The sequence below is a fragment of the Erpetoichthys calabaricus genome, chromosome 12 (assembly GCF_900747795.2).
Source record: "Erpetoichthys calabaricus chromosome 12, fErpCal1.3, whole genome shotgun sequence".
In the NCBI taxonomy this organism is placed as follows: domain Eukaryota; kingdom Metazoa; phylum Chordata; class Cladistia; order Polypteriformes; family Polypteridae; genus Erpetoichthys; species Erpetoichthys calabaricus.
Genome location: NC_041405.2, coordinates 56,374,654 through 56,399,508, shown reverse-complemented (window position 1 = coordinate 56,399,508; position 24,855 = coordinate 56,374,654). Strand labels below are relative to the sequence as shown.

Sequence of the window (24,855 nt, the reverse complement as noted above, 5' to 3'; positions counted from 1 at the left end):
TTGCATAAAATTAGTTAATGGTGCTGGTACTGGTGTGATGATAGATAATGTAGTAGCCTTTGTGGTACTTGAACTTAATGATATATTAGTGGTTTGAATCTTTGATAGTGATAGCATCGATGAAGTGATACTTGAAGGAATTGCAGTTGAGGAATCAGAAATCAGTCCTGAACTTAAAAGTGTAGTAGATAAAGTCAATGATGAAGATGTGCCTGCCATAGTTATATCTGATGGTTTGGGCAAAATATCTACATCAACAGCTGCAGAGTTTGAAGTTGCAGATAGTGAAGATGTTGAAACTGAATAACTGAGTGCAGTTGGATAGGACTCAGGTGGTGAAACCTTGTGTGGTAATGTATCTCCAGGCTCAGTAGTGTTAACTACTGACTCTGCTGAAGAAGATGTGGAGACTACTTGGGTGGTAGGTAACATGATAGATTTTGTGTTTGTTGTATGTAATTTCATCAGAGCGGTGGACAAACGTGGTGAAGAAGACATTGATGAAGTGATATTGTTTGAAGTTGCAGGTGATAAATAAGGCATTAATCTTGAAGTTGTAAGTATAGCTGTCTGAGCTGTCGAACTGGAAGTTACTGTTTGTGGCGAAGACAAAGATGCTGCATGGGTAGATGAAGGTGAAACTGTTGATGATAATGAGGTTGAATCTCTTGAGACTAAAGTAGATTGAGATGGTGTTGGATTTCTATGTGGTGATGTGTCTTCTGGTTGAGTATCTGCAGCTGATGATGTTGAAGAGACTACTGTAGTAACAGGCAATGTAATTTCTTTTGTGTTGATTATACTTAAAGGCATATTAATGTCTGGCATATTTGATAATAATTGTGTTGATGATGGCATGCTTGAAAAATGTAAAGTTGATGAATTAAAAGTCAACTGTGAAGTTTTGGGTGGAGTAGTTATAGTTGTCATTGATGGTGTAGTTTTTGTGTTGAGTGTACTTAATAAAGAAGCAGTTGCTGTTTCCATATTTGTTGATGGCTGTATCAATGAAGTTTGTGATGAGGAAGGCAATCCTGCAGTTGTTTGTGGGCTTATGACCACCATGGTAGCTGAAGTGGTTAAAGCTGGAGTGCTTGTCATCAATGATGAACTCAGTGAAAAAAGATTAACACTAGTCGTTGAAGATAAAGGAAACTTTGCAATTTTGGTAGAAGTTACTGGAGGCATTGTAGTAATTGTAGCAGATGATGATTGTTCACTAGAGGGTACAGTTGTTGAGAATAAAGTGGTTGAAGATGTTACTGCTGGAAAGAAGAAGACACAACAAAACAGAGAAAAATAAGTAATGAAAAAGGACCCAGAATCTCCCAGAAACACGCTATTTTCCTTACATTTATCACCTTGTGAAATGAAGTGTGCTATGAATATTTGAATTATGTTTATACAGTATACTAGCCAAAGTACCCAGGTTTGCTCAGGTATATTTGTATAGTGGTTAAGAAAGCAGTGTTTTATTAAATGTTGACCCTTTTGTCATTGCTGTATGAAATACTAAAGTCAAATCCATCATATACTCTACCTGTATGATAACTATTAATTTTGTATCAACAGTAACACACACTCTAAAATTCTTTAACTTCAAATTTTGTATGGCCTACATTTCAAGTTGGACCAACGGCAAGCTAAGTGCAAATGTAATTGGCCTACAAACAGAGAAGATGCAATCAAAGGGTTAAAATAGGTTCCTTAGTGTGCAAAACAAATAAATAAATGATTTTATTTATATAGATATGTACTTTTATGTAAATTAGGTGGAAGTATTTTGTCCATCTTCATTTTTGTATTTGCTACCATTGCAAATAGTTGTTATGAACTGGGAAGATTTTGTATGTCTTACACTCTTCTTTTGGAGGTTCTGACTGGAAGGGATTGGAGGAGAAAAAAGGTAGTAAACATGGCATGAACATGGACCACTTTCTGCCTCTTGCTTTTTCTGTTTCTTGTTTCAACACTCAAATAAACACAAATGAGGGAAAAATACAAGGAAAAAACAAATGCAGAAAGTACAGAACACCTACTTGGGCCTACCTGAATGTATTTCTGTCCCTGCCTATCATGTGAGGTGGCTGTCCACTGCAAAGACCCCCTTTCTGTGTGTCTTCTCCCCATCATTTACATCTAATATTGTCCTCTTTTCTATCTGCCACTGAGTGTTGGTCTAATTTACCATCTAACTCAAAGGCTTTCTGGCTCAGGGAGACACTAAACCTTGTTCTGTTGTCCTTTCATTGACCTAATTATGAGATAACTCTTCATCCTTTTCAAAGCAGTTGAAATGTGGTGTTTCTAGTATGTTTGTTTATATTTTCTCAACATGCTATTTCTAGCTTTAGTGAAATATTTTGAAATTGTGTCCACCTGATAGAAGGTTCATTTTGTTGTATTTAATTATTCATTAATGCTAGCTTATTGGTGCCAAGTTTAAAATGCAAAGAGTGTGTATTTATGCCTCCAGCCACCAGTCTTTCTTTTGATTTTTTAAAAGCTTTGTAGTTATTTTAATTTCAAACAAAATTTCACTTTCCATCCAGCACTCAGTTTATAATTCTAAGAAAAATTATTGGCCCCTTTCCTACTGATCCTAAGTGATCATACATTATATAATTGAGCACAAAATTATTTACTTTTTATTACAGAAAGTGATATAATATCCATATTACTAACCGAGAATGGTAAACCGGAAGGCACGGACCCAGGTACACAGCAATGGACGCAGGAGACATAGTGCGCAGGCACCTACAGCGCGCGTCTCATAAACCGCAAGCGAAGTCTGATCCACCGCGAACGAAGGAGTCACGGCTCAAAAACGAAAGAGCTCAACTAACGAAGGAGTCACGGCTCCAAAACGAAATAGCTCAACTAACGCCACACAGAAAAGAGGATTCTGCACTGCACCCCAGAGTCAAACGGAAGACACTACGGAGTCCGCAAAGGTCCACAAAGATAGTACGAAAGGCGCAGGTGCCTACAACGCGCTTCTGAACTAAACGTCCACACTACACAGCATGATCCGGGTAATAAGAATAAACAAACTCTCCATATTAAACGTTCGGCATCCTCACACGTCCAAACCATATAGTATATGTGAATCACATTACAGTGATACATTATTAACAGTACAACCACAGAAAACGCTCCGTATTAACAGTAAGTGCAATTATCCATACTACCAATGGTAGACAACGGATAATTAATGGAATCACGGTCACGGCTCCAAAACGATCCAGCTCAACTAACGGAACTACAAAAATGAGCCCGCATGGATAAAATCATTAAACGTGGGCGCCTACAACGCACGTCTGAAACCTTGGAAGCAAAACTGTCTCGGCTCCAAAACCAAACAGCTCGACTAACGGAGCTACAAACACGAGCCCGCGTGGACAAATACAAAATGAACATAGACGCCTACAACGCGCATCTGAAACTGCGGAAGCAAAGCAGGCACGGGTTCAAAATGAAACACCACAACTGACGGAGATACACAAACGAGCCCGCCTGGATAAAATCAATGAACGCAGGTGCCTACAACGCGCGTCTGAAATGCTGCAAGCAAAGCAGGCACGGGTCCAAAAAGAAAGAGCTCGACTAACGGGGTACAAACACGAACCCACCTGTATAAAAACAATGAACGCAGGCGCCTACAACGCGCTTCTCAAACAACGCAACCAAAGGAGTCACGGCTCCAAAACGAAACATCTCAACTGACAGGCAGAAACGAGACCACCTGAATACAATTAATGAACGCAGGCGCCTACAACGCGACTCTCAAACAGCAGAGGCAATACATAAACGGCAAAGAAAGGAACGACAAACAGCCGCTAAACAATTCTGCCAATTAGCTGACAACGCATTCTGTAATGAGTCCACTATTAATGAACATTCATTAGGATTAATGAATATCATTTGCTGTCATTGTCATTCACTTAACTTCCCTGAAGAAACAACTGGCACTACAACTAATGAGTTTACACGTTGTTGTCAAAAGGGTCAGGTTAGACTGCCTCCTTTAGATGACTTTCCTGAATATCTATGGAAGCTTATAACTAACAATGTACCCGAAAGTAAAAACTTTATGGACTGCATTGGATCCTACAATAGTTTATTTCCTTTTGCATCTACTGGGGTAAATATCAGGCCACCAGCTGGCAATGGCAGACCCTTCCTGAAAACAAGCAATACACAGAGCTGATAATGAGAGACGTCGCTGAAGTCATAAACAGTCACCCATTAGCTAAGTCTACAAAAGTACTTACAGGATCACATTCTAACAATACTGTTTTTATTCCTACAGTTGACGTTCCAAGTTCTTACCTGGAATTACCTTTTACACTTAAACGACGCCAATTTCCCATTAAACCTACATTTGCCATGACGATCAACAAATCCCAAGGACAAACCATGGACAGAGTTGGCATATACCTCTCTGAGCCTGTACTTGGACATGGACAACTTTATGTAGCCTTCTCAAGAGTTCGGCGTTCATCTGACATTAAAGTTAAAGTTGTAGATACTCCATACCAAGGAAAACTCATTCAAGGACAACACACCATCTTTACTACAAATGTTGTGTATAAAGAAATATTTCAATAAATCTTTCTAATGTGCCATGCTATGGGTTCTTTACTTCCTTTGTTCGTCATCTACACCTTTACACTCCAATATATCTCATACACACATCAATGTATTTCGGGTTACCCAACACCAGGGGTTGGCGAGCGAAGCGAGTAGCGGGCGAAGCCCCCTAGTCCACTATAACCTTGGTGCCATTCTATAATGTTCTTTGTGACTTCATGGGAATATACCTACATTGCTATTGTGGAGATCTTTGTAGGACAGCCAAAGATTGGCTTCTTTTTGCAAAGTACTTCAGGAATGTGTTTTAATGGTCTCGACCTGTGTGCTGACAGCCTAACTCCAGAGCCTCTTTCCCAAAGAGGACTCATTAAATTTCCATGATAGCCATCCCAGGAATTTACTAGTACAGTTGACCTTCCATACAGATTGATTCCAGGAATCCCTGTGGTTACCAAAATCCGTGGATCCTCAAGTTCCTTGTATAAAACAAAGTAGTATTTGCCCATGATAAAACTACAGTTGGTCTGCTCTGCGTTGTGTAACTATGTCTTATCTCGTCAAATAAAGTCAGCCATAGATCACCGTTCACATCCCCTTTAAACTTTATTGGTCCATTTAAAGTTGTAGTTAATCTCAAGGGGCCAAAAAGTTAACACGATTAGCAGCAAGTCCCAAACCATTTTGCATTTCCTCCGTGTTTATAAATATTTTTCCTAAAACACCAAATAATTATTTAACTGCTAATTATTAATAAAATCAACAACAAACATTTTTAGAAAACTGGGTAAAGAGAAAAAGAGAAAGAATTTAATTCACCTAAAATGGAAACAGAAACAGAAACCGTGGTGTGTCGCAAACCGTTTTTGAATCAAGAAAGAGTGAGCAATTGCTCCACTTCCTGATCGAAAACATTTAGAACCCAGTCTCCCAATGCTTGAACATTAAATTAACCTGCCACACACACAACACACAAGTAGAGAACAATGCGAGGCGAGCAATGTTCAAACAATGAGTGCTGGAGAGAGACTGGGGATCTCCGAAATGCTGGAAGACTACAGTAGGATCTGTACAGTAGGATATAGTAGGTGGATTCAATGCAGTGCTTGGTAAATGACAAATTCAAGTTTTGCTTTTTGAAATTTTCAAAATGTACATTTTGGCTTTTGTTTTGTTTTTTTGAAATTTTTTTTAAATATTTTCGATCCACAGTTGATCGAATCTGTAGTTGCAGTTACAGAGAGCCAACTGTATTAGCTTGCTCACGCATAAGTTCACTGAATCATTTACAGCAATTTGTTACTTGAATCTGTTTTGTCTCATAAAATGTGTTCTTTTTCTATTAATTTTCCTCCAGCTGTGATTTGACCACCTCACTCATCATGTCAGAAAGCTTTTGTACCCAGTTAGAGTGCTTATAGTTTAATCCTTCTGCATATTTGGCCTGGGGTTCCTATTTAGCTTTCACATTCTTGTTCATATAAGAACAGCTGAAATAAAAAGACAGTTAAGCCTGTTTCAAGCTTTGAGGGTATTGTGCAAAGCTGAATATGTAAAGCTTTTTCTGCTTTTACGTCCAATTCAAATTTGGCAATGCAGTGTGTTTAACACACAATACTGCATACAGTGGTGAAACTGAATCTATCTGCTTGTAAACTGACATCATTAAAATCATGAATTAATTAATATTAAGGTTATGTTACACACTGTTTAAATTCATTGTCCAAGTATACAATTTCATACATGTGTTCAATCTATGTGGCTTTCTAACTCTGACAGCTGTCTTGAGCACTATTTTTTAATTTTTTTAAATTATGACAGCTACTTCAGAGGAATAAGGGAAAAGATCTCATCTGCTAAACATGAACTTAGGAATACAATTACATAAAATCATGTTTTTTAAAAGCTAAAAATTAAACATACAATACATTATGTGTTATCAACAACTAGCCACGCTACCTGTCAAAGAAACGTAATGGAATATTTTTAAAACATTTGATATTTCTTATCCTATGTTTATCTTCAACACCTTTCCTCTGTATTAGAGTGTGATTGAACCTTTCCTGACCAGCACTCCCTCTCTTGAGCTTGTTCTCACAAAGCCTGACTCTCAGACTGACATTATTTTCAATTTACTTTTCTTGCCACCTGTCCCATGTAATACTTCCTGTCTTTGAAAGTGACTCTTTCAATATGCCTCCTATACGTGTCTAACACTCACACTTCCTCTTCCTCTTCCATTACCAAAGCCATACAGACCGATCAGATTGCTCTGAGGGACTGGACACACTCACCGACTCAATGTTTTATCATATAGTAAATGTGTCATGCAAAGAGTTGGGCTAAAAAACAACTTTCATTCCTGTCTGTCACAGTTTTTTTTTCTGTCTGTTTCAATGTGCTGCAAAAAAATGAAAATGTAAAGTACTATTCACATGGTATTTAATAATTAATAATTAATTTTCTAATTAGTCAAGTGATTCACGCAGATGTGAATTCACAGCAAAACTTTAGATTTTTGCTCCTCAAAAAAACAAACCATGAAACAAATTGTGTTTTGCCTCAAGTGAAATCAGCAACCATTAGCACCTGTATTTTCATCTCATCTTTTCATTATGATACAAAGCATTGAAAATGGGAGACTCAGCTAGAGAGCATGTACCACCAAGGACATCTTCACTACTAAAACAGGCTGGGTATGTGGCTGCTGCCAAGTTGGATCGGCTTATGAAGTAGGGGAAAGTAAGTGCAGATGATGTCACCTCTGACCCAAATGATTGGTGTGTGTTGCAAATGGTGGCATGAATGTGCAGGGAGGCAGTGCTCAAGCCAGATGAGTGCATGTGGAGCCATATGGAAGGAGCAATGGAAAATCTGGGGAGTATAGCAGGGTGGATGAGGGTGGATGAGGAAGAAGCTTAGACTATGGAATAATCCTTAGTGAGCACAATTTTTTTCTTATAAACCTCATTTTAGTGAGTATTGTGTTTAACAATTTGTAACATTGACCACAAAACAAACTTTTACGCTGTAAGTGAAACAAAACTTCACTTTTTTGCTGATCACCAATGGTGATTTACTATTGTGCTACACAGAATGAAATTTTAAAAATGTCCCATGTATTGACTTCATTATTGTCACTTAAACTTCATTTATCTAAAACATGTTTTAGTTTAAAGGTTGAAGAGTTTTGGGTGGGGGCTGAAATGGCAGGAGAGAGATACCAGGACAACAAGCGAGACCAAAGTAAGGAAGAAAGGGGAGAACTACTACATACTACATCAATGGTAAATTGAACAGAAAAGTAGAAACTGGTGAACTGTAGTTTTGGATTCCTCTTGTGTTCATTTCAAAGTTGTCTGTCACAAAGGCACATTCTTCCTACCTTTCTCTCTTTTTCCCTATGGGTGTGTTTTTTTTTCCCCAAATTTACATACCTTTAGATGTTGAAAAGGAGGTGGTCTGAAATTCACACTGCTGATTCTGAACATTGTAGACCAGACCTGCAGGGCAGTTAATGATGAAAATGTTTCCATTTGAGCACATAATGAAAGAGTGGGTATCATCTGGGTTACTGTAGAGGCCATTAGGCTTGAACTGATCTGAGATTTTACATCCAGTGGTTTCTGCAATACAAAAGACAAGTTTAGGTAATAGCACTTATTTTGTTAGGTAATTGCAGTGTTTTGTCATACACACTATGGATATATTGACATTTAAAATATTGACATCATGCATGTTTATAATATATATTTAACATAATTGATTGTTTGGAAAAATATGTTTATTTAAAATGGGACAATCCCAACTAGAATTGTGACAATGTTGTGGTAGGAGGACTTTTTCCCAAAACAACACAGATATTTTGGATAGAAATATGTAATTCTGAGTTTTAAAAGGTGAGGGCTCAGAGAAAGAATGGCCAAAAAAAGACCATTGTGATAGTTTTTTTTAAAACAAAGACAAACTCACCCAGAACAAGGATACTATGGCCCAACCTCTGGAGCTATACCTGGTAGTGATGTTTTCTAGAGTGTGTCTGGTGGCTAAGTGGCCTATATACCTCAGTTGGGCTCAGTCCAAGAACTCATGTGAAGATGTTATGTGGATTCATTACCAACAAGGTGAAGAATGAATGTTGAGTGCACTGGCACTCAGGCCAAAGCAAGTGATGCATGACATAATAGATTTGGCTGTGGAAACTGGCTCTTAGGACATGGAACATATTGTATCTTCCTTGGTAGGATAGGAGCACTATTTCATGCAATAGTTGGATTCACCTTTATGCACAGTATCAGCTCTAAACTATATTTTTGACCAAATGTGGTTACCACATGAGAGATGCCCTGGAGTGCATGCAATACAGTTGGAGTTTGTTATGGTTGATGAAAAGGTTGCCTCAATGTGACATTGAGTTGCAGAGAGAGGAAAACTTTGATTGTTATTGATTCGTATGCACTAAACAACTATTCAGAGTATTCTGCCTTTTTAAATATCTTAGATATCATATTTGAAAGGATGCCATCTAGATATCATTCATCATACCTGGAAGGGCGTGTTTTGGAGTAGCAGGTTGCCTGATCTTAGTAATGAATTGTTGTTGGATTTATGTGCTAGACATGGTTTCATCATAATGACAAACAAACATTTGTATAAGTGTACATTTAACCAAACATGAATGAATGATTTTGTGGTTATGTTTGTGAATGTTGTCATATTCGAGGTACCACATTTACCTGAAGTTACCTTAAAAGCTAAGGCTTTAAAAATGTTTAGGTTTCATCATGAAAGTAGCCTCAACCCAGCCTTGGACCATGCTGACTGTTGGGATTATGATTATTTAGGTGATTATTATTTTTTTTGTTTAATAATGACCAAAAAGAAACATTTTAGATTTCCTAAAAATCTTTAGAATCATGCAGGTGGTCTTTTGCACACTTTTGCAATGGTTTTCACATGGTTAACATGCCACAGAGATTAAATGCTCATCTTTTGTTCGAGTTTTGAGGCATGACCATACCCATCTACAATATCAGATGAGGTCTGGAGGTCTCTGAACATCGTCCAGAGGTTCTTTTCGCATTTTCAAATAGATATTTGTTGTGGCATAATTTTACCAAGAATATCTAAAGTCTGTTAGATCATATCATGGTGGATCACATTAATGTGACTTGATTTCTTACCGTTAAATATAGAAGTCCACTGGAATTGGTCTTGGTGATCATCACTTTGATGTATACAGCTTTTATTCCATTAAGCTAATAAAATACATGATTCATAAATCTTTTTGCATGCCTGAGTTCTTTTAAAAAATAAATACAATATGGGTGGGTAAGGAAAGTGTTATTTGATTACAGCTGTTAAATGAAACCATATTATTTTAACAATGATCTATACAATTTATATTGTAATTAACTTTTAAAGGCAATGAATAAATAAAAATATATAGAGAGGAAGTTTTGAGTAAGAATTTCATTAGAAAAGATTGCAACATGGGTTCACAGATGTAATGGCTGCCCTGCTTTGTTTTGCTTTGTTTCTTTTGTATAATTCTTTTACATACCTTCTGTGGAGAAATCACACAGGTTACTTGTTGTATTGTAGATCAAATTTGATGGGCATTTTGTTATGAAACTGTACCCATTAGCACATGTAATAAATGAGTGGGGGTCACCAGGGTTTCCATAATTGCCATTTTCTTTGGAAGCACAGAATTCTTCACTCACACTAGACCCTGAAATATAGAAAGACTGTGGTAGGTGTTATTTAGCATTGTACAAAAATGGTCTTTGAAGGTTGTACCTGATAAATAAAACATGAAAATAATTGACAGTCGAAGAAATAAAAGCTCAGTAGTAGTTAGATTCTTCATGTCCTTTGAGACTTCATGGGGTATATTGGGGTATTTTTTTTTGTTAAGGTTTTTGAGAATTTTTTTTATTTGGAATTTCAGTTTTTTGTTGAGCTGTTGAGTGGTGTAAAGTACTTCTCGGGGGTTGCACTGGTTGCCAGATTTGTTTTATGACATGGTCATATATTAGAGGATGACTGCCTCTGTTGTCTGAAATGTAACTAAATGAAAACAGTATTTCAAATGAAAAGAATTAGATTCCATTTGAAAACCTTCACATTTATAGACTTTTGCCTGCCTGTTAATAATCTATAATAATAAAAGGCAAAGCCCTCACTGACTGACTGACTGACTCACTCATCACTAATTCTCCAACTTCCCGTGTAGGTGGAAGGCTGAAATTTGGCAGGCTCATTCCTTACAGCTTACTTACAAAAGTTAGGCAGTTTTCATTTCAAAATTATACGCGTAATGGTCATAACTGGAACCTCTTTTTTGTCCATATACTGTAATGGTAGGCAGCAAGATGGCCGTAGGAGACTGAGTTGCGTGTCGCGTCATCACGCCTCCCACGTAATCACGTGAACTGACTGTGAACTCAGTACGTAGAAAAGAAGGAGGAGCCCCAAAGAGCGCAGAAGAAAACATTCATTACACAATTGACAAGGCAGCGAAACAATAAGAAGCGAGTGAGTGACGCATACAAGCATCTTCATAAGACACGAGGTATAAAAAAGCACGGTGTAAACCGAAAGTCTAAATTAACTTTATAGAAACGCTCCCGCTGCCGTTTGCAATACCATATTCGCGAGATACAAGTTTAATGAGAAGACACGAGGTATAAAAAAGCACGGTGTAAACCGTAACCTTAACTTTATAGAAACGCTCCCGCTGCCGTTTGCAATGCCATATTCGCGAGATACAAGTTTAATGAGAAGACACGAGGTATAAAAAAGCACGGTGTAAACCGTAACCTTAACTTTATAGAAACGCTCCCGCTGCCGTTTGCAATGCCATATTCGCGAGATACAAGTTTAATGAGAAGACACGAGGTATAAAAAAGCACGGTGTAAACCGTAACCTTAACTTTATAGAAACGCTCCCGCTGCCGTTTGCAATGCCATATTCGCGAGATACAAGTTTAATGAGAAGACACGAGGTATAAACGACAGTTTGCATCACTTTGTAACAGAGTTAAAATTGCTGTAGCGAGAAACTTTTAACTGCCGGGTCTTAGCTAACATTAAATAAACCCGTGGACATCGCAACATCACACAAGACAGTGGCTCACGTGAAGTGACTGAACGCAGCAGGAGTGATCACTTCCATGAATCAAACCTCTTCAAAAAACACATTACACAATTGATAAGGTAGGAAAAGAATATGAAACAAGGCACGGTATAAACCGTAACTTTAACTTTATAGAAACGCTGCCGTTTGCAATACCATATTCGCCCCTGCGAAGCGCGGTGATTTTGCTATATATATTAAACTATTTCAACCATTGTATGATCTGCTTCTCGCAACTGAAAGAGGGCACCGTGGCAGAAGTTAGCCGACTTGCTCACCAACCACAAGCGTTACCTGGTAGGTAACCACCCATACAATCAGATTGTGAATCAGACTACGAATGCCTGCAATGTAATTACCCCGATCTACATGCTGTCAAATGAACGAACCTCACGCCGTGGCACAACGTTAGGGGCTTCGCCTCTACGTCCGAGGATTGATTCCCGTAAGGGAGTGCAGTGACTGTGTACTCCTGATGAGCCCACAATTACGGCGAAACACGTGTCGCATACTATGCATCTTCAAAGCACGGTGTAAACAGTAAGTTTAAATTGAGTTTATAGAAACGCTCCCGCTGCCGTTTGCAATACCATATTAGATGACTTTGTAACACAGTTAAAATTGCTGGAGCGATACATTTTTAACTGCCGGGTCATGTCGCGTGTTCTTGGGTAGGTACACCAAAAAATGTATACATTTATGCATGTAATGGGCAAACAAAAAATGTGCTATACCCGAAAGCACTACAGTAGTACTCAATGTATCTTTACTTCTTAAATGTTAATGTTTTACTGTTTAATAATTTATACGCTTCTTATATGTTATTCAGATTCTTTTATCAAAATACCAGTAACAGCGCACTGCACGATAACGTGGAGTGAATACACTTGACATGACCATTCATAGTATTTATCCTCTTTCTCTGTACGTTTACCATTCGTTTGCTCAGAGATTGATGCGCTTGCTGCTTAATGAGCAGCTCTTGACCCTAGCGTCCCGCTGCTTCTCTTCTTTCGTCAGCATCTTTTCCCGTTAAAACTCATTTTTTTTAAAACTTAGTATGTTTTCTTTAATTTTTCAGTTAAGCTGGCACTTAAGTCTTCAATCTGCCTCAAGAATGATTAGCGAAGGTGGTAGACAATGAAAACGTTAGCCGTACGCATCCGCCACGCACGCACTGGTGCGCGCAGCTGTGAGTTGATTCTACAATAAAATAAAATAAAGATAAAAAGAGTAATAACTTGCAGCACCGCTATTCAATTACACTTGCCTAACGCCTCTCCTAAGGGGAAATACTGTGGGATCTGGGCATCCGTCAAAGCAGCAATCACAAGCCCGATTATAAAGCGGGAAGCTGTGATTTGTCGTCTCCCTCCCATGTAACAATCACAGCCCGTGTTGCAACGCACTATGTATGTATATGTATATATGTGTATGTGTGTGTATATGTATGTGTGCATATATATATATATATATATATATATATATATATATATGTGTGTGTGTGTTCATATGTGTGGGAAAGCGAATAGTAGACATGACGTAGTATCTGTGTACCAAATTTCAAGTCAATAGGTGAAACGGTTTGCGAGCTACAGCTGATTTAAAATCCTGGACAGACAAACGAATAGCCACGGTAGTGTTTTATAGAAGAACATTTTAATGTTTAATAATTTATATTTATATGCAATGTGCTTCTTATGTATTACTTCATATTCTCAAATGATAATGATGTTAATGTTGTTTATATTGATTTCTATGTTATTGTAAGTGCTCTTTATTTGTGGAAAAATAAATTTGGCAATTAAACTTATTTTATACATACATTTTATTTTTTTCTCTTGCACTCAGTGAGCGAATCCACTGGGTAATCAGCTATATATATATATATATATATATATATATATATGTATATATGTATGTGTGTGTATATATGTATGTGTGTGTATATATGTATGTGTGTGTGTATATATATATATATATATATATATATATATATATATATATATATATATATATATATATATATAGATATAGATATAGATATATATATATATATATATATAGATATAGATATATATATATATATATATATATATATATATATATATATATATAGATAGATAGATATATGTGTATGTATGTAGATATACAAATATGTATATATATGTATATATGTTTATATATATGTAGATATACAAATATGTATATGTATATATATGTATATATGTTTATATATATGTAGATATACAAATATGTATATGTATATATATGTATATATGTGTACAGTGGTGTGAAAAACTATTTGCCCCCTTCCTGATTTCTTATTCTTTTGCATGTTTGTCACACAAAATGTTTCTGATCATCAAACACATTTAACCATTAGTCAAATATAACACAAGTAAACACAAAATGCAGTTTTTAAATGATGGTTTTTATTATTTAGGGAGAAAAAAAATCCAAACCTACATGGCCCTGTGTGAAAAAGTAATTGCCCCCTTTTTAAAAAATAACCTAACTGTGGTGTATCACACCTGAGTTCAATTTCCGTAGCCACCCCCAGGCCTGATTACTGCCACACCTGTTTCAATCAAGAAATCACTTAAATAGGAGCTGCCTGACACAGAGAAGTAGACCAAAAGCACCTCAAAAGCTAGACATCATGCCAAGATCCAAAGAAATTCAGGAACAAATGAGAACAGAAGTAATTGAGATCTATCAGTCTGGTAAAGGTTATAAAGCCATTTCTAAAGCTTTGGGACTCCAGCGAACCACAGTGAGAGCCATTATCCACAAATGGCAAAAACATGGAACAGTGGTGAACCTTCCCAGGAGTGGCCGGCCGACCAAAATTACCCCAAGAGCGCAGAGATGACTCATCCGAGAGGTCACAAAAGACCCCAGGACAACGTCTAAAGAACTGCAGGCCTCACTTGCCTCAATTAAGGTCAGTGTTCACGACTCCACCATAAGAAAGAGACTGGGCAAAAACGGCCTGCATGGCAGATTTCCAAGACACAAACCACTGTTAAGCAAAAAGAACATTAGGGCTCGTCTCAATTTTGCTAAGAAACATCTCAATGATTGCCAAGACTTTTGGGAAAATACCTTGTGGACTGATGAGACAAAAGTTGAACTTTTTGGAAGGCAAATGTCCCGTTACATCTGGCGTAAAAGGAACACAGCATTTCAGAAAAAGAACATCATACCAACAGTAAAATATGGTGGTGGTAGTGTGATGGTCTGGGGTTGTTTTGCTGCTTCAGGACCTGGAAGGCTTGCTGTGATAGATGGAACCATGAATTCTACTGTCTACCAAAAAATCCTGAAGGAGAATGTCTGGCCATCTGTTCGTCAACTCAAGCTGAAGCGATCTTGGGTGCTGCAACAGGACAATGACCCAAAACACACCAGCAAATCCACCTCTGAATGGCTGAAGAAAAACAAAATGAAGACTTTGGAGTGGCCTAGTCAAAGTCCTGACCTGAATCCAATTGAGATGCTATGGCATGACCTTAAAAAGGCGGTTCATGCTAGAAAACCCTCAAATAAAGCTGAATTACAACAATTTTGCAAAGATGAGTGGGCCAAAATTCCTCCAGAGCGTTGTAAAAGACTCATTGCAAGTTATCGCAAACGCTTGATTGCAGTTATTGCTGCTAAGGGTGGCCCAACCAGTTATTAGGTTCAGGGGGCAATTACTTTTTCACACAGGGCCATGTAGGTTTGGATTTTTTTTTTCTCCCTAAATAATAAAAACCACCATTTACAAACTGCATTTTGTGTCTACTTGTGTTATATTTGACTAATGGTTAAATGTGTTTGATGATCAGAAACATTTTGTGTGACAAACATGCAAAAGAATAAGAAATCAGGAAGGGGGCAAATAGTTTTTCACACCACTGTATATATATGTAGATATACAAATATGTATATGCATATATATGTATATGTGTCTGCATGTGTGTGTATATATATATATATATATATATATATGTATGTATGTGTATATATATGTTGATATATGTATATATATGTGGATGTGTATATGTATATATTTATGTATATACAGTATGTTTATGTATATATATGTTTACATAACCTCTTTAACATAGTACTTCTCCGCTGCGAAGCGCGGGTATTTTGCTAGTCTGTTAATATAATTGATTGTTTTTTACTTTGCCTTTTATAAATGACATTTTTGTTTTTCCTAATGCAGGAAAAGGAGACAGTAATGTACTCAGAATGATTTAGTGTTTCAGTAGAGGTCGATAGCTCCATTCAACATTCAAGAAGCCGTAAAGGTGCGTACATTTCCAGATTAGGATAATAAACTTATTTACATCTGATTAGAGTGGAAACCCACTAACCCCTAAATAAATGTCCATCATTATATGAATTTGAGGGCATTTGTAAATAATATATATATATACTAGGGGGCTTAGCCCCCTGCTTGCTTTGCTCGCCAACCCCTGGGCCGGCGCTACTCGCATGCCAATTCAGTAAAAACAATATTTTAAATTAAATTTTTGTCAATATTGCTTTGAATTTTGATTCTGTGTTTGGACTTACATCATGACAATGCAATGTATAACTGACCTTGAGAGAATTTTGTTTCTTTCTCTCTAATAAATAAACCAACTTCTTCGAATGTTTGTCTCTGTGATTTGTTAATTGTTTTGCAAAATCTATTCTAACAGGAAATGGTTAATGTTTTAATACAAATGGCATATCAAGATCTCCTTTGTTGTCTACTATTATCCGGGGAAGATGTACTACATTACCTTTCTTGGATACATCCTTCTTTCAACAGTAATTCGGGCGGTGGAAGACCGGATGATGTTAACGGTTGTAGTTATGCTTCAGAATATTGTAAGTAGATGTTTTCATCTTCTACACGATCACCTCCAACTGTTTCAGCATAGTCTATTGATATGCATTTAACCAATTTGCTGTGCAGCTGATCGACAATTTTCACCTTTATTTGTTTGACTTCATTGTTTCTCGGTGCTAGGATTGACCATGTACTCATTTCTTCTGTTGATATCCCTTCAGGATGAAATTCATCAGTAAGATTTTGACATAATGCGTCTTCTTTAATTGGGAACTTAAAGGGAGGAAAACATAAAAACGTAAGAGCTGAGAGAGCGGGAAATGTGTCTGTCAAAAGCATTCACAAGAATGAGATGTGAGTGGACCGTGTGCGTATTTGAATATGGTTGAGTGGAGGGCATGACTTGAAAAAATTTCATGTCAAAAGACTCGTCTCGCGGGACTTGAAAAAATCTCTTCAAAAAGTCTCATCTTGTTGCAGGATTTTTTTATATAATAGATATATATCTATTACTGCGGTGGGTTGGCACCCTGCCCGGGATTGGTTCCTGCCTTGTGCCCTGTGTTGGCTGGGATTGGCTCCAGCAGACCCCCGTGACCCTGTGTTCGGATTCAGCGGGTTGGAAAATGGATGGATGGATGGATATATCTATTATAAAAAAATCTTGGGACGAGTCAAGACTTTTTTCCTGCGACAAGATGTGATCTTTTGAAGAGAGGTCTTTTGAAGAGAGACAGAGAGACACTTTCATGTCCCGTTAGATGGTCAGGTCACGTCATACTTACCAGGTCATCTAACCTCTCAGTTGTTGGATTGTTTTTGGCAGAAACACTTCCTGTGCTCTCAGCTCTTAAAAATTTTTTGTGCCAAGAGATTTAACCAAGACCGGGGCCGGAAAAAGACAAAGTAGAACGTCATAAAGAATTAAAAAATGTTTGTGCGATACACATGCAGATAAGGTTAGAGATAATGGAAGTAGGAAAATTCGAAAGTCTCAAAAAATGATAGTAAAGATTGCATTAGTGCAAACAAATGGAAAATATTACTCTGTGAAATAATGGAACAGCGAAAAGTGATTGAATAGTGTTTGAGAATGTCTGGGGAAGAAGAGAGACAAGGCAGTGAAACAAAAGGACAACTGCTGTACAGGCTTTTAAACATTCGAAGTGCTGCACGAAATGCAGATTACATGGCATGGCAGCAGCAGCAAAGAGGAGGTAAAAAAAACTGTATTTGTTTCACATTGTATCACCATTTAAGAGGGGGTTTCAGAGGAGCAACCGTGTCTCCTTGGGGTGCGTTCAGCCCCCCTCTTCACAATGTGAGCGGCAGAGACGCGAAGTGGCTGGTGAGCGAAGCAAGCAGGGGGGAAGGAACCCCCTAGTTGTAGTATAACCTTTGAAAGGGGACAGATAAGAAATGAATCTACAACATTTTGTACTAGCTTTTAACTAAATTTTCATATTAAATATGTTCTTGAAAATAACCTATTTGAGGGTTGTGGCTCACATTTTACTGGACCTTCAACTTCAAAGTATAATCTAAACAGCACTGAAGTGACATCACAGCCAGAAGCTGAATAACCCTGAGTGGTTCATATGAAGACAGAACTTAAACAAATCTGAAAGGATGTGTTAAAGCATCATTTCAAAGAACTGTTATTGTGGTATTGTCTTCATGGTGATGTTTAAAGGTTTTGCTTACATAATAAATACATTTTTGCATACTTGAAAAAACTGGAAACACAAGGATGAGCTGTATTATATTTTACCAGAATTCCCTTCAGCACAACCTGCATTTTTTTCAAAGCCTGAGACTTGCATTAAGCAAACTGGCCTATTTATGTCAACTCAAATGTAATGCTAATGACACATGCTTACTTAAAATATCTTGGGTAGTGTTTCAGGTAAATCTTAATGTTTAGTGACATTTATTTGTGTTTTTTGACTTATATTCCTGTTCTGTCATTTAAATTCTGAAAGAATGAGGAAATACCAGGTATTGGTATTTACCATCAATAGTTACCAGAAAACAAAATACTGTATAGATTTACAAACTGAGAGAAAGTGGGCAAAAATGTAAAAAGAGTCTTGCATGTAAAAATGAGTTGAATCCCAGCTGCTTGAAATTGTATGTATTCAGCATGATTTGGGTCATGGGAAGAACAAACCTTGGTTACAGGGCTATTGCAGCATTTGTATGTATATATGTATTGTATGTACTACAGTATTGTAAGAGGCTGTCAGGACAGAGGGGTCAGAAAGATGACCTTCAGCCTAAGACAGGACTGACAGGATCCATACTTCAAAGGGAGAACCCACACTGGTAACTGGAGTGTGCCACCAAATGACACTGTTGCGAAATTTGTATTAACGAGCGGTATGCTTCCTTGTTTGAATGGTTTCTGAGAAATATTAATTATATTAAAAATATAACTGCTGACCTTAACTGAACTGCTTGTTTTTTTACAGAAATAAAATCTTAGCAGTTCGTTGACAAACACGTCTATTGGCTATAGTAATATTTGCATTTTTTTAAGGAATAAGGCAACATTGATCCTTAAAACAGGTAAGAAAATTTGATTGTATTGTATTATATTGTGGCATATTTAAATGAAGCTATTGTTTTACGTATAATAAAACCACAAACATTTGGAGAATGCAGGCTTGAGCTGTGCAGCTTATGTAAACTTGATTACATATGCAATTCTTATGGCAATCTTTAAAATCCCAGCAAAGCTATAACAATTTAATCCATGTTTAGAAAAATGATCTAATAGTGACACAAGGATCTGTTTGGCATTGGCATACAGGGGATTCAGAAAGTATTCTGTCCCTTTCATTTTTTTCACATTTTGCCATGTTTCAGTCTTATGCTAAAATTATTTAAATTTGTTTTTTTTCACATCAGGCAACATTCAATACCCATAATGGCAAATGCAGGATTTTAGAAATTTTATATTAATTAAAAAAATATATTTTTAATGTATTAAAAATGAAAAACTGAAATACCACAATGAAACAAGTATTCAGACCCATTGCTGTAGCACTTAAAATCTGCCTCAGGTGCATCCCATTCTATTTTTCATTACTGAGATATCTCTACACTTTGTTTGGAGTCCAGCTGTAGTCAGTATACCAGCCTGTATAAGGTCCCTTAGCTGACAATATGTATTAGAGCAAAAACCAAGCTGTTCTCTCGAAGGAACTGCCTGCAGAGCTTAGAAACAGGATTTTGTAAATGCACAGATCTGGGGAAGGCTGCACAAAATTCATACAGTATTAATGGTGCTCAAGAGCATATCTGCCATCATTATTCTTAAATGAAAGAAGTTTGGAACAACCACAACTCTTTCTAGAGCAGGTTGCATGGCCAAACTGAGCAATCAGTGACAAAAGGCCAAGGTAAGAGGGGTGACCGAGAACATGATGGTCACTCTGGATGACAAAAACAGAACTTTTGTGGAGATGGAACAAACTTCCAGATGGACAACAATCAGTACAACACTCCATCAATTTGGGTTTTATGACAGAGTGGCCAGACAAAAGCCTTTCCTTTTTAGTAGACCACATTGAGTATGCAAAAAGGTAATTAGAGGACTCTCAGACAGTGACAAACATGATTTTCTGGTCTGATAAATCCAACATTATTGTCATGTCTAAAAAAAAACAGGCACCACTAATTACTTGTGCAATACCATTCCAACAATGAAGCATGGTAATGGCACCATCATGCTGTGGGATTGTTTTAATGCAGCAGAAAATGGAAGACTATATAGGGTTGAGGGAAAGTGGAACAAAGCAAAGTACAGAGACATCACAAAACCTACTCCAGAGTGTTCTGCATCTCAGAATAGACAATGACAATAAGCACAAAGCAAAGACAACAAAGTCATAAGCTTAAGGACAATTCCGTGAATGCCTTTGAGTTGCCCACCCAGAGCTCAGCTTTGAACCAAATTGAACGTCAATGGAGAGATCTGAAAAGAGCTGTCCACTGATGGTTTCCATCCAGCCTGACAGAACTTGAGAGAATCAGCAGAGGTAAATGGCTGAAAATAGACAAATCCAGGTGTCCAAAGCTTGTCATTGCACACCCAGGATGACACCAGGTTGAAACTGCTGTCAAAACAGTTTCAACTATGTACTGAATAAAGGGTCTAAATACCTGTGTCAATGTGAGATTTCCGCTTTTTTATGTTTAATACATTTACAAAATTTTCGAAAATCCCGTTTTTGCTTTGTCATTCTGGAATATTGAATGCTGCTTAATGAAGGAGAATTGAATTAAACTGATTTTAGCATAATGCAACATTGAAAAAAGTGAAGGTGTCTAAATATGTTCTGAATCCACTGTAAGTTGTACGATTACATCCTTTAACTCTAGTGCCTTCTGTGCCTTTTAGTGAGGGTTTGGTTTGTTATTCAAGGGGTCCAATCTAAAATCTTCCGAGCCATAGAACCCTATTGATGAGGTGTTCTTTTGACCTGGGAGCTGGACCACCACTTTTGACAGTTGCAACCTGTGTACTTGACCAAGTGGATGAGTAACAGCAGAGCAGTCTTATTGTCTATTCCAGAAGAAGACAAACCACTTGAACAAAAGGATTTAGACTTGAGCCACCGTTTTCTCCCAATAGAACATACCCTGGGCATCCAGTGGTGCACAGAAATGGACATTTTTAAATTTCAGATAAAGTTACAAGACAAGCCCGCTACAAGGAGTGGTATACTATTAGTGTTGTTGTTAGCTCGGTCTGTGACTCCCTCATATTTTTAGCACCTGCTATACTGCCAACAAAGCTTATCTTAAGATATTCCATCCATCCATTATCCAACCCATCCATCCATCCATTATCCAACCCGCTATATCCTAACTACAGGGTCACGGGGGTCTGCTGAAGCCAATCCCAGTCAACACAGGGCGCAAGGCAGGAAACAAACCCCAGGCAGGACGCCAGCTCACTGTCAATTTAGACTCACAAATGCACCTAACTTGCATGTCTTTGGACTGTGGGAGGAAACCGGTGCACCTGGAGAAAACCCACGTAGACACAGGGAGAACATGCAAACTCCACGCAGGGAGGACCTGGGAAGCGAACCCGGGTCTCCTTACTGCAAGGCAGCAGTGCTACCACTGCTCCACCGTGCCACCCTCAAATACATTCAAACATGGAAAAAAAATTAGTTACTAGTGAACAGATGCATCGAACCTGCATGGTTTAGAACCATAAAGTCAGCACAAATGCACCATCAATTCAAGACCTTTATTACCAACAGAATCACAGTGATCAGAGATCATTCACAACCTTCACAGTGGAGGTATGTCACATCTGCCCTAAATCCAGTTGATCAAGCATTAAGAGGGCTAAGTATCGAAAACTTTCTCAAAAACACAAGGTCCAAGTTTCTTATTAATGCCAGAACATGAGTGGCCAAAAAGACCAAAACAACTGAATGATTCACTTTCTGAAGATAATCCAGAAATTAAAATCTGTGCAGTTAACATGATAAGTGTAGAAGAGATTACCGTACCTATAAATAAGCTCATCACATACTTCTCCGAATGGGTACGCTTAAAGAAAGCATTGGCTTGGTTTCTCAAGTTTAAACACATACTGTTTGAAAAATGAAAGTAAGACATTTCAATATGAAGCCAGTCAACCTGAAAGTAACCCAGAAGAACAAAAAACACTCATCACAGAGCACATGAAAAAGTACAAACTGACCTTGAAACCAAACCTGATGACTGGGTATGTGTACCTAATAAAGGTTACTTAGGGTACTGAAAATATTAAATAAATAACACTGATTATATACCGGACAGGGAAATGTGAGGATTCTGTTATTTGATTTATCCAGTGCCATCCATACACTCCTGTTAAGTGATAAACTCAGGCAAATACAAATGGATGACAAATGGTGCCCTGTATAATGAACCAACTATGGAGCATACCACAATTTGTGAGGGTCAAGAAATGTGTCTCTGATATGGGTATGAGCAATACTGGAGCAACACTAGGAACAGTCCTGTCTCTTTTTCTTTTCACCCTACACACCTCACACTATAAATATGACAGCAGATCATGTCACTTTCAGAGATTTTCAGATGATTCTGCACTTATGAGATGTATCGATAAAGGGGATGTGACAAGAGTATTGGAGTCAGGGGAGAACTTTGTTTCCTGGTGCAGAAAGAAATGTCTGCGACTTAAGATCAGCAAAACCAAGATTATTGACTTTCACTGCACCAAAGAGCCTCTATGCCCTGTTGCTGTTCAGGGAGTGCATGTAATGGTGGTCCACTGCTACAAACACCTGGGAATTCACAACAATTACTGGCTGGACTGGTCTGAGAACACAGAGGAACTATGTAAGAAAGGGCAAAGCAAACACTTCTTTCTTTGGAGACTGCACCTCTTTAATGTGTGTAGAGACATCCTTTACATCTTCTACAACTCTGTGATGGGAAATCTCATTTTCTATGCTGTGTTCTGCTGGGCTAATAACATCACATCAAGATAGGTCAACCAAATCAACAAGCTGACTAAGCAGGCAGGCTCAGTAGCAGAGGAGAAAATAAAGAAAAAAACGAATGACCTTTATGAAAACTGCTAACATCCTCTCTACAACACAATAGCATTAAGTTCGTTCAGCCAATGAATCATTCTGCAGAAGTTGTCCCTCACTTTGATGGCTCTCTTATCATTAGCTAAGTCAGAAGTTTTTTTTCTGCTTGTAATTCTTGCATGTGTTTGAAGGGGGTTTTTATTGGTTGTTGCACTATTACTGCATTTCATGAGCTAATGTAAAAACTTAAATTTCCCCTTTGGAACAAAGTATCATCTGTCTACCTTTCTGTCAATGAATTTCTAGGCATTTCCTTGATTTTTTTAATGTAATATTGAAAATAAGTCTAACTTCATGATATATAAAATATGCCTGCCCTACTATGGAATTAGCTCCTTCACTAAGCCAAGTGCTGCATTGTTAAAACGCTGGGCCACACAACCCTGAAACTTGTTTGAGTGGGTTTAAGAAAGGAATAGATTAATGGCTATACTGCAAAAGATGAATTTTATTTTAATGCATCAGTACCTATCTTTAAATGCAATGGATGCCAGACTGCGTCACAGCATATGACTTTAATCAAACAAACTGAACAACATTAGTCTGTTAATGAAAATCTTTCAGAACACAAATAAAACAGATAAACTTCACACAGAATGTCAGCCAGCCGGAGCCTGGATTCCAAACATGTAGATGAAGATTTGAAAATATGTGTGACATTTTACAAACTGACAATCACTTTGTGTTGAAAGCACCATATGTAAAATGCATTAACCTGCTGTAGCTGTTCCAGCACATTTATTTGTAGGCATATACTGAATGCATGTAATGAAAGCAAAAGCACACTATAGGCAAAAATTAGAGAAAATGCTAACTCCTGCACCAACCTTGGACTTCTAAGGTGGAAGAAATTGAATGATAAGTAAGTAGTACAAGCCATCATTCCTCTTTGATTTTACATTAGCTAAGATAATGTTTTTTAAGAATGTAATTAGCATCGCAGCAAAATAAAGAACTGGACAGTTTACTAAACACTATACTTGGAATGATTTATGTAATCATTTTTTGTATAGAATGAAGAATTTAAACAACAAAAAAAGAGTTGAAGACTTACCAAAAAGAAGTGAAAACCAGATGAGCATAGTTATTGAAAGGGAGCCATAGCTGCATATCCAAGGTGAATTAGTTACCCTCATCACCCAAATGTCATGTCTGCTGCATACTTCAGAGAGAGGTTTAAGGAGAAGCTGCACCTTGCACCTTTCCAGTCACTATTTACAGTTTTGTGCTTAGACACCTCTTCTTCTCAGGGAAGTGCACCCGCCCTAAAACATTTAATTTGTGTTAAATAAATAAATGCTTTTCTTGGCACACCTTCACGAATTTATTAAATCAAAAATTAGACATATTCTATTTCTTAAATACCTTTCTGTCCAGTTTCAGTGCACTTTAAAAAAATATACAGCAGAAAGTCACCAGAAAAAATGCTTCTCCGTGGGTCTGTGCTATTCCTCCTGTTTGTTGGGCTAGAAATGGTGTAAAATGTGGTGTTTTCTTGAGACATTCTTCATGCATGACTGAAAGTTTTCAATATTCAAAAATGTGGCGTAAAAATACTGGAAATCAGTGCCAGCAGGGAAGTGGTTGGACAAAAAAGCACATCAACACATGTCACCTTCTACCTGATGTTCTTTTTTAGTATCTTTATACCTTGTAAG

General features: G+C 37.5%; 1 protein-coding gene across 1 annotated transcript; it reads right to left on the bottom strand.

Annotated features, from left to right (window-relative positions):
* Nucleotides 1-85: 85 nt before the first annotated feature.
* Nucleotides 86-24,469, bottom strand: LOC127529956 (uncharacterized). Its single transcript, XM_051935374.1, has 5 exons — nt 24,252-24,469; nt 10,157-10,327; nt 8,031-8,219; nt 217-1,265; nt 86-130 (listed from the first exon to the last, which is right to left on the bottom strand). The coding sequence occupies exons 1-5, from the start codon at nt 24,331-24,333 to the stop codon at nt 86-88; spliced, it is 1,536 nt and encodes a 511-aa protein (XP_051791334.1). The 5' UTR covers nt 24,334-24,469.
* Between the last annotated feature and the right edge of the window lie 386 nt (nt 24,470-24,855).

What these genes read in the sequence shown, in the direction of transcription:
- LOC127529956 (XM_051935374.1), bottom strand. Translation starts at nt 24,333, where the DNA reads ATGAGGGTAACTAATTCACCTTGGATATGCAGCTATGGCTCCCTTTCA. An exon ending in GTGTGATTTCTCCACAGAAG is followed by an intron (nt 8,220 to 10,156) that starts GTATGTAAAAGA and finishes TTTGTATTGCAG; the next exon opens with AAACCACTGGATGTAAAATC. An exon ending in AACCATCAGATATAACTATG is followed by an intron (nt 131 to 216) that starts GCAGGCACATCT and finishes AATTCCTTCAAG; the next exon opens with TATCACTTCATCGATGCTAT.